The sequence below is a fragment of the Pleurodeles waltl genome, chromosome 5 (genome assembly GCF_031143425.1).
Source record: "Pleurodeles waltl isolate 20211129_DDA chromosome 5, aPleWal1.hap1.20221129, whole genome shotgun sequence".
NCBI classification, from domain to species: Eukaryota; Metazoa; Chordata; class Amphibia; order Caudata; family Salamandridae; genus Pleurodeles; species Pleurodeles waltl.
In genome coordinates, this window is record NC_090444.1 from 153,617,709 (window position 1) to 153,631,584 (window position 13,876).

The 13,876-nt window shown below is 45.1% G+C and overlaps 1 protein-coding gene across 1 annotated transcript in view; it reads right to left on the reverse strand.

The window, feature by feature from the left end:
* Positions 1–13,876, reverse strand: part of FBXO28 (F-box protein 28) — a 121,951-nt gene that overhangs the window by 35,146 nt on the left and 72,929 nt on the right. The window contains exon 3 of the mRNA XM_069233829.1: positions 9,048–9,186. Coding sequence (XP_069089930.1) covers positions 9,048–9,186 — 139 coding nt within the window. The remainder of the gene's footprint in view (positions 1–9,047; positions 9,187–13,876) is intronic.

Consider the following 13,876-nt stretch of genomic DNA (forward strand, 5'->3'; position numbering starts at 1 on the left):
TGCCTCACAACTTAGGAATAATCATCAGTAGTTTCTGCCTCCCACTGGGCGGCTGTCTTACTGTAAGGGCACACTAAAGAGGTTTGGCAGGTGAGGCTGCAGAGGGAGGGATAGACCGAGCAGCCCGATGACCTTGGCTTCGGGGAGGCGATTGGCACCACAGCTCGACCACAAAACTGCTGGGTTTCTTGTGGCAGCTGGGCTGGCTGGTGGTACATATGGGGCACCTCTACCAAAACAGCGAAAGGAGAGGTTGAACTGGTGCGGCTGGTGAAGTGGGAATACATGCCCAGAGAGCATGTAGTAGCCCTGCTCTCTTTAAAACTCTAGAGCACAGTCAGCCACATGACAGATGTTTTGAACAAGAAACTGTGCAAATTAGCTGCTACAACAGCTGGATGTAATCTGATGGACATATATCCTAATCCAGCTTTCTGAAGGTGCATTAGGTAACAAATACTGTTCTACACTGCACTAATGCCATAAGAGATTGTACCTGCTTGCTTATACAATAATAAACAAATCTCTTCTATTTGATGGCATAGCAACCTCGCTGGGCTGACTTACGTGCTCCACACAGGATCTGCATACACTCCAGAAATAGCTTTAAGCAGCCAAACTCAAAGATATCAGGTGACAAATCGCTAGGTTAATTTCCTTCAGGTGTGGATATTTGAGCTACCTGGTGCTGAGTCAAAAGGTCTGGTCTGATGGGTAACTTAGTGCGAATGAACCAAAGTTTCCAGAAGGATCAAATACACTCATCTCTCTCATGTTGGGCGCACCCAGAATGAATCATGGGTGTTTGACTCATCTTCCTCACCACATATGGAATCAGATATATTAGAGAAAAAGTATAAACAAATATCCCTAACACATTCATGCATAGTGCATTGTCCATGGACTGTGGATGGGGGTACCTACCTTAGTAGGTCTGTAAAGTCACTGTCCACCGTAGATAGGTGCTCTGATAGGAGTGAGTTAACCCCTGTTTCTGAATGCAGTACATGGCTGTTCTGTTATCCATTGTTGCCAGGAATGTTTTCCATTGAATAAGTGTGCAAAATGCTCTGAGCGCCAACTGAATTGCTGTCAGCCCTAGATAATTAAAGTGACATACCCTTTGTTCTGGTGTGCAGGTACCCCAAATGATCCTCTGGTTGAGACGCCTTACTCACGGAGTGGGGAGCACACCTGCAGTAAAGGTTACTTGTGGTTGAGGGCCCAAAATAGTCTGCCACTGACAAGGTCTTGTGGTTTCACCATTTGAGATTGCACTGAGTCCTGGGCTCCATCAACACTAGATCTTGCAACTGACCACGGCCATGCTAGACACTCCAGAATCAGGCGCATAAGCAATCTTGCATGCAGCACTGCATGCTATAGATCAAGCCATCATCCCCAACAGTTTTATTATTGTCCTTGCAGTTTGGGGACATGGTGTCTGGAATGCCACCACAGTCTTTGTGTTGGGTAGGCCTGGACTGTGATGGAGGTTTAATATAGCTCCCAAAAGCTATTGGATTTGCTTTGGGTTGAAACACAATTTTTCACATTGACTGCGAACCCCAACCTGTGTAACAGTGACACTGTTTCCTTAGTGTGTGCTGGGCTATTGGCTACTGTTGTTTATCTGCTGATCATCCAAGTTTGGGAAAACACTTAAGACACTAGAGCATATATGTGCGCTGCCACCACGGCTGACATTTGGTACACATATTTGTAGGCTATGGTGACCCAGAAGGAAAGAACTTTGAATTGGAAGTGTTGTTCAATTAACACGAAGCACAGGTTGCGGTGATGTACCTGATGTACAGGATATGGAAGCAGGTGTTCTTGAGGTCAAGAGTCATCATGCGTCTCCTGAGCCAAGCAGAGGGATGATATCCTGCAACATAGTCATCTTGAAGGGCATGGACAGGATGTATTCATTCAGTGTCCGGAAGCTGAGAACAGGCTGCAGTGTTCTGACTTTTTTGGGAATGAGGAAGCACAGTGAGTCCTTGGCCCTGTTTTTTGTGGGGGCACCAGGTCAATGGTACCTTTCGGTTAAAGAGCTTGCACTTCCTCTTGCAACAGTTGCTGGTGTTTCTGATTCACTGCATGCTATCAAGGTATGTTTGGAGGTGTGATATGGAACTCGAAGTACACAACGCTGAAGGGCACCAAGAACAGAACCTACTTTTCTGAGGTCCTGTGGAAGAAATAATCTGATTTTTTTCTCTGCAGCATCAATGTGTAGGAAAGTGACCCATTTGGCATGGTTACGCCCCCACTTTTTGCCTGATATTGATGCTAACTTGACTGAGTGTATGCTGGGACCCTGCTAACCAGGTCCTAGCACCAGTGTTCTTTCCCAAAATTGTACCATTGTTTCCACAATCAGCACACCCCTGGCACACAGCTAAGTCTCTTGTAAAAGGTACTAGTGGTGCCAAGGGCTCTGTGGCCAGGGAGGGTCCCAAAGGGCTGCAGCATGTATTGTGCCATCGCAAGGCACCCCTCACCAAATACATGCACACTGCCATTACAGATTGTATGTGTTGGTGGGGGGAAAGGGTAAAGTCGACATGGCATACCTCACAGGGTGCCATGCCCACAGACCACTGCCTGTGGCATAGGTAAGTCACCCCTCTAGCTGGCCTTAAAGCCCTAAGGCGAGGTGCACTGTACCACAGGTGAGGGCATAGCTACATGAGCAATATACCCCTACAATGTCCAAGTCCATTCTTAGATGTTGTAAGTGCAGTGTGGCAATATTAAGTACATGGGCTGGGAGTTTGTCATTATGAACTCCACAGCTCCATGATGGCTTCACTGATTCATAATGACAAGTGCAGGATCACTCAATGCCAAATTCTGCATTAAAGTCTTCATCAGACTAGGCTTTGGAACAGATTTCAATTCAGAGGGGACTAGTCTTCGCCTTAGAGTGGAGTCAGCTGGTGCAGAGCCTTGGGGCTCGACTCCCTCTGGAGCTGTCCCTTGGCCTTTGTTTGAGACTTTCGCTGAGGTCGATCCTCAGAGGGTTGACCCTTGGGTATGGATCAGAGTGTGGCCTGGGTGTGGCCTCTGTCTCAGGCCCCTGTGTTTCCTGGGGAGCAGCACGTTGATCCTTGACGTCCGGGCCCTCGAAAGAGTGGACCACCGGACTCTGCTGTTCTAGAGCCACCAGTATATCAGATGGGCCCAAGAAGGCTCCTTCAGAGTTCTCAGAACACAGAGTGGCAGTGATGTTAGAGGGGAGTTTACGCTACATCTTATATTATTATTAGCGAGGTTCTCTCTGGGATTGGGCAACTGCCTTATTTTAGATTGCCTTGCTGTCTATGCAGCTGGATTTTTCATGGTCTCGAGGGAGACACAGATTCCACACTCAATGGTGCTTTGACCACAGGAATTTGGTGTTACAAGTGGGGTAATACTAAAAAAGGTGCACTCTCAAAACCTCTCCGCGTAACAGTTACTCTCATACGACCATAGTCCTGGAGCCACTAAGGAGGTTAGAATCCAAAGCAGAGAAAATACAGATGATGGTTTAGGCAGCTCGACAAATGGAGTAGAAAGGAATAGAGAAGTGGTTGACTGTTTCTGAGCTGAGCTGAAATGTCCGAACCTGAAGGTAAAAACAATTTGAGGTTGAATCTTAGCTCTGGTCCATTGTGGGCTAAGGGAGGAGTCATAAGATATTTCGAGGCAAAGACTTTGTTGGAGAAAAACAACTTGCAAAAGTTTATGCCCAACACTCTATGGAAGAGTATGCAAAGCTAGTGATTCTACAGCAGCACATGCATTAAACAGGCCGCCTTTTATCTTGCTACTACATCCTGGCCCTCCTCCATTTTCAATGAGTAGGTAGATTCTGCGCTGTCTAGCTACTTACAAGGAGTAGGAAAAGCAAGAATGTACAGGAATACGTCTTCTGAATTCTCAAAGAACTTCCAGGACAAACATTGAAGGTGTAGTATATGCAAAATGTGCAGGCAGTGACCAATGCTTTCACCCCCAGTCCCATCTTTCACAAATTAATATCTCAAGAACGGCAATGAAGCAGCCTTTGGTTCGTTTGGCATATGCTCACTAGATGGAAGATCTGCCCCATGCAAGGTGTAGAAGTGGGAAATTTAAGAAATGTGCAGTGAATAATTGTGGTTTTAGCTTCAGCTCTCACTGCATCAAATAATTACAAAGACCTATTATGTTAAAGTAAAAGGCATAATTGACACTCAGGTTGTGCACTGTCTCCTTAGTCAAAGGCACAGATAACAGGTGAAAGTCAAAATGCCATCTGCTGAGCATGTGAGCTAAATGGCCGATACCTGAAGAGACAATTTTTTGTAGGAAAGTTCCATCCAAAGTGGTAATCTAGTGCCGTGTTAGGTACAAAATCTGGGCTAATCTCTGGTAGAAATGGCACTAAGCTATAGGCTTCTGCTCAGGAAGTGAGTGTTAAGTATTTAAGAAGTGCTAAGACAACAGTAAAGTACAATGTTCTGGATAATGTTCTGGATAATATCCCTATGGTGGAGATAAGGTTGAAGATTGTACACAGCATTTGATAACCCCAAACTGGAGGACTGTCAGTTTCTTCCAAACTCTAAATGACCCCTCAAGTTCTTTGAGCGTCAATGTACACTACCCAACACATTCTAGATGAATTTAAGTTTAAGTGTTAATGACTTCTCTTCTTAGCATCATCATCTTCTTCCTAGAACCCCACATCTGTAATGAGTGAAGGAGATTGTAAAGAGTATCCACGAATTGTATTATTACTTCTACTCGTGTTGTGACATAAGGTCATTTCTGTATCATCAGTTTTTCTGGGCAGTCCCTCCCTTTGTTTGACCACTTTGATTCTCTGTGCGACTATGTAATCAGAATTGATGGCCCCTGTTGGGACACAAAAGTACTCTGCATGGTTATGAACATGTAACCCTGCACTGAGTGGCTAACTGCACTAAAGTGTGGATCCCTAATGTTGATTTTTGTTGTAATAGGCAAATACGGATCATGCGTGTGCGCCATGACATAGGCCTGTCTAATTGACTGCGGTCGTCTTGGATTGGGAGGGGCAGTCAAAGCTACTGCCTTCACCAAGAGGAAGTATACAAAACAGTGCTGGATGAAATGCTTGAATTAATTTCAGACACAAGTAATCACTCAGGGCCGCATCCCAATCCAACGCTATTCTCCACACTATTCAACGTCAGCTTGGACCTAGCTGTATGCAAATTAGTCTTGACCCTGCTCCAATAGGAACAGTCCAGCCTGAACTGTCAAGGCAGGTACTTACTGAACTGGAACACAAGCTAACCAGGACTGAGAAACTGAATGGCTTTGGTAACAAGTGTTAAGTAGAAACAAGTAAAGGTAGGGGTGCTGTATCAGTGTCTATATCTGCACCCATTTTTATAATAAAAAGGTATTAAAAAGGGGAATATCATTTTCAGGTGAGCAGAGCTTAAACTCCAACTGACAACACCTTGGACATATTTGCAAGTCTGAGAATTCTGCCACTTTGCCCTGTAATCCTGACAAGTGCTTAGTTTCTATCTGCTATAATAGCAGCTCCATTTGAAAATACCATTTCAGAACACAGAAATCAGGGGCAGAGTTTTGGGTAGCTGAAAGACCATGATTTCTTTCTTCCACGTTTCCTAGAATTAGAACAACTAGCCTCTCTAACTTGACTTAATTAAATAGAATGACAATTCAGTAGGTGGGATGGGGACAGCATTTCTAACATGTATAATTTTGTGAAATATGTATTTAAAGTAATTTAATATGGATTAGATGATTAGAAGTTGGCCACTGAACTCAGCAAAAAAAATGTTTTATCTATTGTCTCAAATCGGATTCTAGAAACTAGAATCTGTATACCCTCTAGAGTTTTTACCCAATTTGATGCTTCATACCAAATCACTGGGCTTTCTCATACACCAGCACCCCAACCTAAAAGACCACACTGCCAAATTGAAAAGTTCTTCCTCTTTTCAACTTCACCTGCTCAAAAAACTAAAACCTTATACTGCTCATTGACACTTCAGATTAACAGCACAGACACTGGTCCTGTGCCATTTGAATGGAGGAAATTTAATCTAGGCAAGCCCTCCTAAATCCTGGTGCCTCAAGAATCGGTACTACTTACAGAGGCCAGAGAATCATACCACATCACACTCATTCTAAGACACCTCAACTACATCCCACTGGAAGTAGTAATTGACATCTAGATAGTTTGTTTAACCCACACAGCATTATACACTGGCCAAACATTATACATGAACTTCAACTCACTGGAGGACGCAGAAACACCAGGAACAAAAGCCACCTAATCCTAATATGTAAAATACAAAAAACATAATAAAACGTTTTTGTCCTGTCTAGTCCCCCCCCCCCCGACCCCCAAAAAGGACTGAAACCCTATGCCTGGTCATATTTACTCAAAACAGAACCATTACTCTTCGACAAAGATCAAAAAATGCATCTCTTCAAAATGTACCTGCCTAACTATTCCCATTTTCTCTTCTCCATCCAGCTCATCTATTTAAGTTATATGTATACTTTCCTAGCTGTATTTAAAATGCTCTGCTGCCCTAGTGGCCAGATCTACGATTTATAAACACTACTAAAACAATATAATAAATATCTATGTGATGGCCCTTGACAAATGGTAAGTGATGATGGAAGCTGGGGTGGAGTTAACAGCTTGGCCATATACTTGATGCCATAATCTTGGAGTGATTTGATAGTAAGAAAACATGGCGTGGGCTGCAAAGTACAGTTGAAACAAATACAGAGGCCTCTGGCAACTCCGGGTGAGATGCATGTTCTATAGTCACTGCTTTGCTATTCTCCCACTCCTTTATGCTGACAGAAAATGTCGTTGCTACTCTTCTGCTACAGTATTCTGTCAATTGCCCTCTCCTGCATATCTCTGCTTGTGGCTCCGGAAGACGGGGGTACCTCCTACGGACAACCTCCTGGCCGGAAGTACAGACCTGGCATACGGTTTACTCCACCACTGGTGCAGATAGAAGCACCTGGATGGGACGCAAATTCCAGGATTTTCAGAGTATCAAAGGCTTTTTTTCCTTTTTTTAATCTTCCTGATCTTCAAGGACTAATAAAACATATATACCTTATAACAATTGCACGTTGTTCAATTTCTTCATAATCGATAATACAGACCCAGCAAAACAGACCAAATGGAGCCAAGCACTTTGTATCTACCAAATATAGTGCACATTTATTCAGAAAGTTTCCTCTGGAATTTTCTATTGGAATTGGCAATTTACAACTCCAATTATATACCTGCCCCATTCACAAATATACACACAAAAAATCTGTACAGTTAAGGTTGATGGGGAAGACGTGAGGGATGTCAATAGTGGTAACTGAAAACCCAAAAAGATGTGAAATTCACAAATTACGCAAGCACCTTAACCATATCTTCCATGCCGACCATCATGTGTGAAAAGAGAGAAATGGGACGCGAGCGAGAGGTGAATGAGTATTTCGGTAAACGATCCATGGTTTGTATGATTCTGTGAATGAATCACTGAGCAAGACCTCAACTGAAATACTAATTGCACAAAAGTATCTTTGTAGAAATTGACATTTGTTGACCGTGTTCAACACTAAGGGCATAATCTGTAGGCGTCTTGGTACCTATATTATTAGATCATATGTTATGAAATGCTCCTTATACAACACCTTAGGATTTTGTACTTTGCCAGCAGGTTGGCTCAGTGAGTTAAACATCAGTCAGTTGAACGATCACTTCTTAAAAGAGGCAGGTCACAGGTTTGGTAGCTTGCAACGTCGACTCAGCCTTCCATAGGGTGGAAAATGAAGTACTGTGATTTGGATACGATTGATATTGGGTACCTACATTGCTTAGAGATATAAAAAGTACTGTAAGGCATATTACATTTAAAAATGTTACTATTACTTTGGGTCTTGTATGATGTATCGCTGTGATGCACTGCTTATGACATCACATACCACATCACTGATGACATCAGATCTACAGCGGTGCAAAGTACATTATTATCATTTATGTAGAATTGGCGAATGTCAATGTTTTTTTTAGTTTTAAAACGTATTATTATTATTAACAGGCCTGTGTGTAACTCCACTTTAACATTTGTTTTTTCAGTGGGTGTATATGATTATTCAAAAAAGCCCGCAAGCATTGAAAAAGCAGCAAGATATGAGATCGCGGCCAAGGCCGTATATTCTTGGTTTTCTGTGCCGTGCAGACTCGCCAGTGCCGCCAGTGTAACCAGTTTCATACGACCCTGGGGAGCCAAGAACAGAAGCACTTCCGGGTCTGTGCTCTCGGGTTTTAGCCGAAGCTCCGACGTCACTGTTGAAATGAGGCCTAGCAGGCCTGGTCCAGCAGGTACTGAAGCTCTGTGAATAAAGGTGGCTCGCCTCATTGAGCCTGGTGACAATGTCACTAGCAAGATAACAAATAGGACGGGGGTGGCAGTGAGAATGGCTGGGGGGTGCTGGCTACCTGAGCTCTGGTGGACCACCAGGCCAAGGTCCTGTGGCCTCTAGTCTGTAGTTGGTTATATATGAGGACTCAAAAAAAAAAAAAAAGAGAGAATGACAAGAGAAAGAATGCCAGTAAAAGAGGGACTGGGAATACTGGAAAAGAACCACATTGTCAGGGGTTTACATCAGCAGGCATAAGGGAACTGAGATGCAAGTGATATTATTAGGTGTGCAGGGGCTGCTTACAAACCCCATGCCGATATGGGGTTCTCTGTCTTCTTAAAACACTGAATTCCAGGGTTTTCTTGCAAAACTTAAATAGCAAATTGAGAAACTGAGGACCACAGAATGCATAACAGACTCTTGTCTGGAAATCTAGCTGGACTGTACCTGCCATAAACATAATGTGTTGCGAGTTATCACACAGGGCTCGTTGCAATAGTGAACAGCGAGGCACCAGCACGAGATAATGACACAAGGCTGCATCGACAAACATTATTCCATATTCCCTCTCTCAGGGGCAGACGAGAGGGCCCGTGTTTTACCTTCCCAGGGATGAAGCAGCACAGACTGGAATCCACATACTTCATGAAGGTCATGTTCAGCAGGGACAGCCTGGTCTCTACTGCGGCGAGGATGTCGGCGTGGCGGGCTAAGGAGTGGTTCCTCCTTTCCGACTCTCGCCTGGAAAAAAAAACCAGAAAGAAAATGGTTGCCACGTGTCGCCATGCGTTTGTGAAACATCTGCAAAATAGTAACATTCACCACAAAGAGGAAGGGTGTGCTCATACGGGGGTTTAGTTCTCAGATGGGACGCCAAGTCCACACCCCTTACCAATCCTTGGTTCCTATCTACTGAGACTGCTATCCAGTCACTCAGACACATAGAACTTCAATAAGTTGCTGTCTCTTTAAAGCAGAAAGAAGCCGTCCGTCCATTCTGGCCCGGAACGCCTTTCGCCTTTGCTTTAATGTGATGTAATACTTTTGCTGACTTGCACCTCCGGGGATGGTTAAACAGTCACATCTCATAGGCCTGGCACCACAACGTTCTAGGAAACTCTACCCTTCATACACAGAAACACGTGGCTGATTATTCGCCTTTCTTACCACCAAGGTATAATGCGATTTAACGCTGAGAACGTTTTTCCCCTGCTTCGAAAAGAGTCATATCAAGGACGAAGGACCAGATGTATCAAGCTTTTTTGCATTCGCAAACGGTGCGAATTGCAAGATTCGGCCGTCTGAGAATGCAAAAATGCCTTTCACAATGTATGAAAGGCATTTGCAGTGCAATTTTAAGGAATCGCTAAACTAGCGATTTCTTAAAATTGCGACCCCTTTTCGAGAATCGCAAATTACGATTCTCTAAACTGGAAATCGCAAATAGAGAATTCCTATTTGCGATTTCCAAAGCACATGTATCAAGCATTTCCTAAATGCGAATTAGGCATTTAGGAAATGCAATTACCACAAATTAAAGTTTAGTGGTAACCATGTGCAAATTTTAAAAATGCATTATAAATGCATTTTTTAAATTGACATGTAGTGCACACACATGCCCCTAAGGCATGTGTGTGCGTCACATATCCGTAAAAATATTTTTGGGGTGCAGAAGAGGGGGCCTTAGGCCCCCAGCACCCTGGGATTTGCATTTCCTAATGCAAATTCCTAACTAGAATTTGCAATTTGGGAAATGCAAAAACATTCGCAACAGGCCCATAGGTACGAATGGGGTCAGATTCTCTATTTGCGATTCGGTAATAGCATTTGCGAATTTTAAGAACTCGCTACTACCGAATCGCAAAAATCATACATACCATTTTGCATTTTTTAAAAAGCGATTCTTAAAATTCACTATTTAAGAAACGCAAATCGGTTTTGTGATACGTCTGTCCCGAAGTTCATTACTCTACTGCGAACGCTATTTCTTGAAAAAGTGGCCTGCCTCACCTTACCCAGATGTGGAGGTATTTGGGAGAATAAGAAAGTAACTGATTTAATAATGAGGCAATACTAAGATCGGCCCCTGTGTAAGTTAAGACTAGTGGTCGAGCCTGTGCTCTTCTTCTATTGCCCTTTGTGGTGCGTGAAACGCTTTTAAATATCCTCACCTAATCCTATTTTATTGGGCCTGGCTTTTGCCAAAAGCTTTTGACTGCACTAAAATTAATTACATAAAATATTTTTAGGTCTGGCTTTAGAAACTTTGAGGTTGCAGCTGCCCTCTGATAAGGTCGAACTTTGTTCCCACGAGGTTTGTGGGAACCATGTCTGCAGCCACAAGAGGACTATGGTGCCTGCCGGTCGTGGTGGTAAAGAGGAAAAGGACACAGCTGATTGCCCCTACAGTGGAAGGAGACTGTCGCAGTTCCATGGTGAGCCCAATAACCTAGCAGTAACCCTGCTGCCTTTAAAACGCTGAAGTGACGAATCTGCCTTGTCATATAGGCAAGTCTAAAAGGGATTCCTGTGCATCCCCCAAAAAGCCTGTTGTCCTCGGCCAGGTCTTATGTCGAAGCGCTGCAGTGGAAGAAATGGCTCTGCTCAGCAAGTCGGCCGTATCCAATCCGCATCTGATGGTGAACTTTGCTGCATCTCTCCTGTCAGCAATAGCTTAGACGAGTATGGCTTGGGCCTCCTCCAGGAGCATGGGCAGCACTTGCGCAACCGTATCCCGCTTAGTATGGAAATAATAACCCAATAAGCATGTAGTGTTCACAGACCGCAGTGCTAGACTGGTGGAAAAGAAAATCCTCCTTCCAAAGGTACCAATCCCTCTTGGAATCCCTATCCGGTGGCCTGGTAGGGAATGTATCTTGGAAGGTGAGGCATGGACCACAAGGTTCTCAGGGATGGGATGCTGGGAGAGGAAGGCTGGGTTCTCTGGGCACGGGCGAGGGTAGTGGAAGATAGTCCTGTGCAGAGCTTGGCCCGGGCCCCATAGAGGACATCAGTGAGGGCTTCATTAAAGGCGAGTATGGGTTACGAGAGGGAGTGCTCCAAGAAGAAGCACCTTTATCAAGACTCTGGTGTCTACCTCAACCATTGGCAGCTGAAGGTCCAGGATCCCAGCTGCCCTCCGGCTCACCATCGTAAAGGAACCTCCTTCCTCCACAGCCACTGTGGGAGGAAAGAGAAGTCCAGCGTCTGGTGAGGTGTCCAGACCACCAGCATCAGCCAGGTCCTCATCCAAGGTGTCGTCAGATATGGATTCTGCTAGGATAGTCATAGGGATCCTCAGATCGCCTCCATTTGTATTCCTCAAAATGCCCTTCTGTGAAAAAAGGCTCAAACTCCAATTCAGACCTTGTGGACTTGATCTGTGCCGGGTCCGATGTCAGGTGGCACCGGTCCTGCTCTGTATCGGAGTCGGGAATCACAATGGGTTTGGCGTTGCTGATGGTCATTGGTGGTGCTGGAAACGGTGCCACTGGAACAGTCCCCAGAGGAGGTCACGAAGTCGCAGCTTGTGCAGATCCGGATCCAGCCACCAGAGCCCAACTTGCGCAGCTGGGGCCCCACAGCAGAGCCCCAGTTGGAATTTCTCCTGAACCCATGGGGCCCAAAGGCACTCTAGAGGAATTAGACCACCCAAAAATGAGGCCTATGGCCTCATAGAATTCTCAGTGTTGGGCAGGGGACGCTCTTGGAAACCCAGGGAAGCTTGGAGCTGTCCAGTGACTGGCATGGACTCCACAGAATGATCAGGCTCGGGCCTGAATTTGTGGGGTCCTTCCCGTGCATCATTCGATGAATGGGACCAATGCGGAGAAGTCAAAGAGCACTTTGATGACTTCTTGTGGAACTTACCTGAAGAAAGTCTGGGATTGCAACAATGACGGCTCAAGCGACTTCGAGAGCAGTCCAGAACCTCCCTGGTGAACATGAACTGGGGCGATGCAGTCATATGGCGAGCTGCCAGAAGGCACATGCCCCCCTCCCGAATTATCTTGTGATTCATTGTCCTGCAATCTGCAAAGGCCGTAGAGTGGTGGCCATGTTTGAGACACCACAGACACATCAAGTTGGGGTCTGTGACCCACATTTGACTGCGACAGGTGCCACAAGGTTTGAAACCAGTTGGTATTTTTGGAGGCATACTCAAAAAAGTATTAGGAAAAGGCACACTGGCTTAAATTCGATAAAATGGCCACGAAAAAGTCAGTAAAGTAGACTGAGGTGAGCTTGTCCAGGTTCATGCTGATGGCATGGGAAAAGAAGGAACTGAAGTTAGTACACAGGGGTGCTGTCTATATAGGCGCCGCGTACATCACTTCCAGTGTGGACGATGCCAACAATGCCATGCAGAGCTGAAAGGCGCCACATACCCGTGTGGAGGTGGACTGCTCAAAAATTTCCGGATCTTGTCTGAAACCTGGGAATATTATAAGATAAGGAATATGCGGCTAGGAGTCTCTACCAGATACAGTTTTTAAGCTGTTCATCACTGGAGGAGTTCTTGGACTGTTTATCCCATTTTTGTTGTAACTTTGGTTCTTTTCAAAACAAAGCAATGGATGAAGCCTGCTGACCAAAACTCTTTCCCACATATGTAATTAATGCATTCATTTTTGTTAGAAAAGCAATAGCCTGATGAGCCAGATGGGTATCCGGGCGACGGTAGCGGAAGATAGTCCTGTGCCCAGGAGTACCTGTGTAGAGAGCTTGGCCCAGGCCCAGGAGAGGACATCAGTGAGGGCTTCATTAAAGGTGAGCAGGGGTTCTGGAAGGGATGCCCCAGGAGGAAACACCTTTATCAAGACATTGGTGTTTACCTCAATCATAGGCAGCTGAAGGTTCAGGATCCTAGCCGCCCTCTGGATCACCACTGTATTAGAAGCTCCTTGCAATGGCTTTTTGGGGGAAAGGCTATAGCTCTGGCATGGTGGGCCACCCTCACCCCTGTGTTTTTTTTTTTTTTTTTAAATTCTTTCCTGATGTCTAGTGAGGTTTCTGCCTCCTCGGGGAGATTGACTGGGGACAAAGGACACAATGTATCATGAAGGTGTGTGAATCAATTGACAAGAAATTACAATGAGGATTATAAATTGTAAGAATTGCACGTTGTCCATTTTTGTAGACATTGTTAAGAGTGGTTGGGAGAAACACAAAGTCAGGATATAGAATGTAACACAGTGATGGGGTGTGGCCAAGATGCAGGACAAGGCGGCAATCTAAATCTAAGCTCCGTCCGAGTCCGGTTTTGTCCGCAGGCATCCCGGGTCGCGAGGACAGCATTGATGGGGCGCCTGACTAGCCTACTCTCCTCTCACCTGGCTGTGTCCGCCATTGCTGCAATTGGTAGTGAGCTATAAAATGCCCATCAAGCTGACTACCTCGAAGCACCGTGAGGGTCAGCGCTGTACAGCGG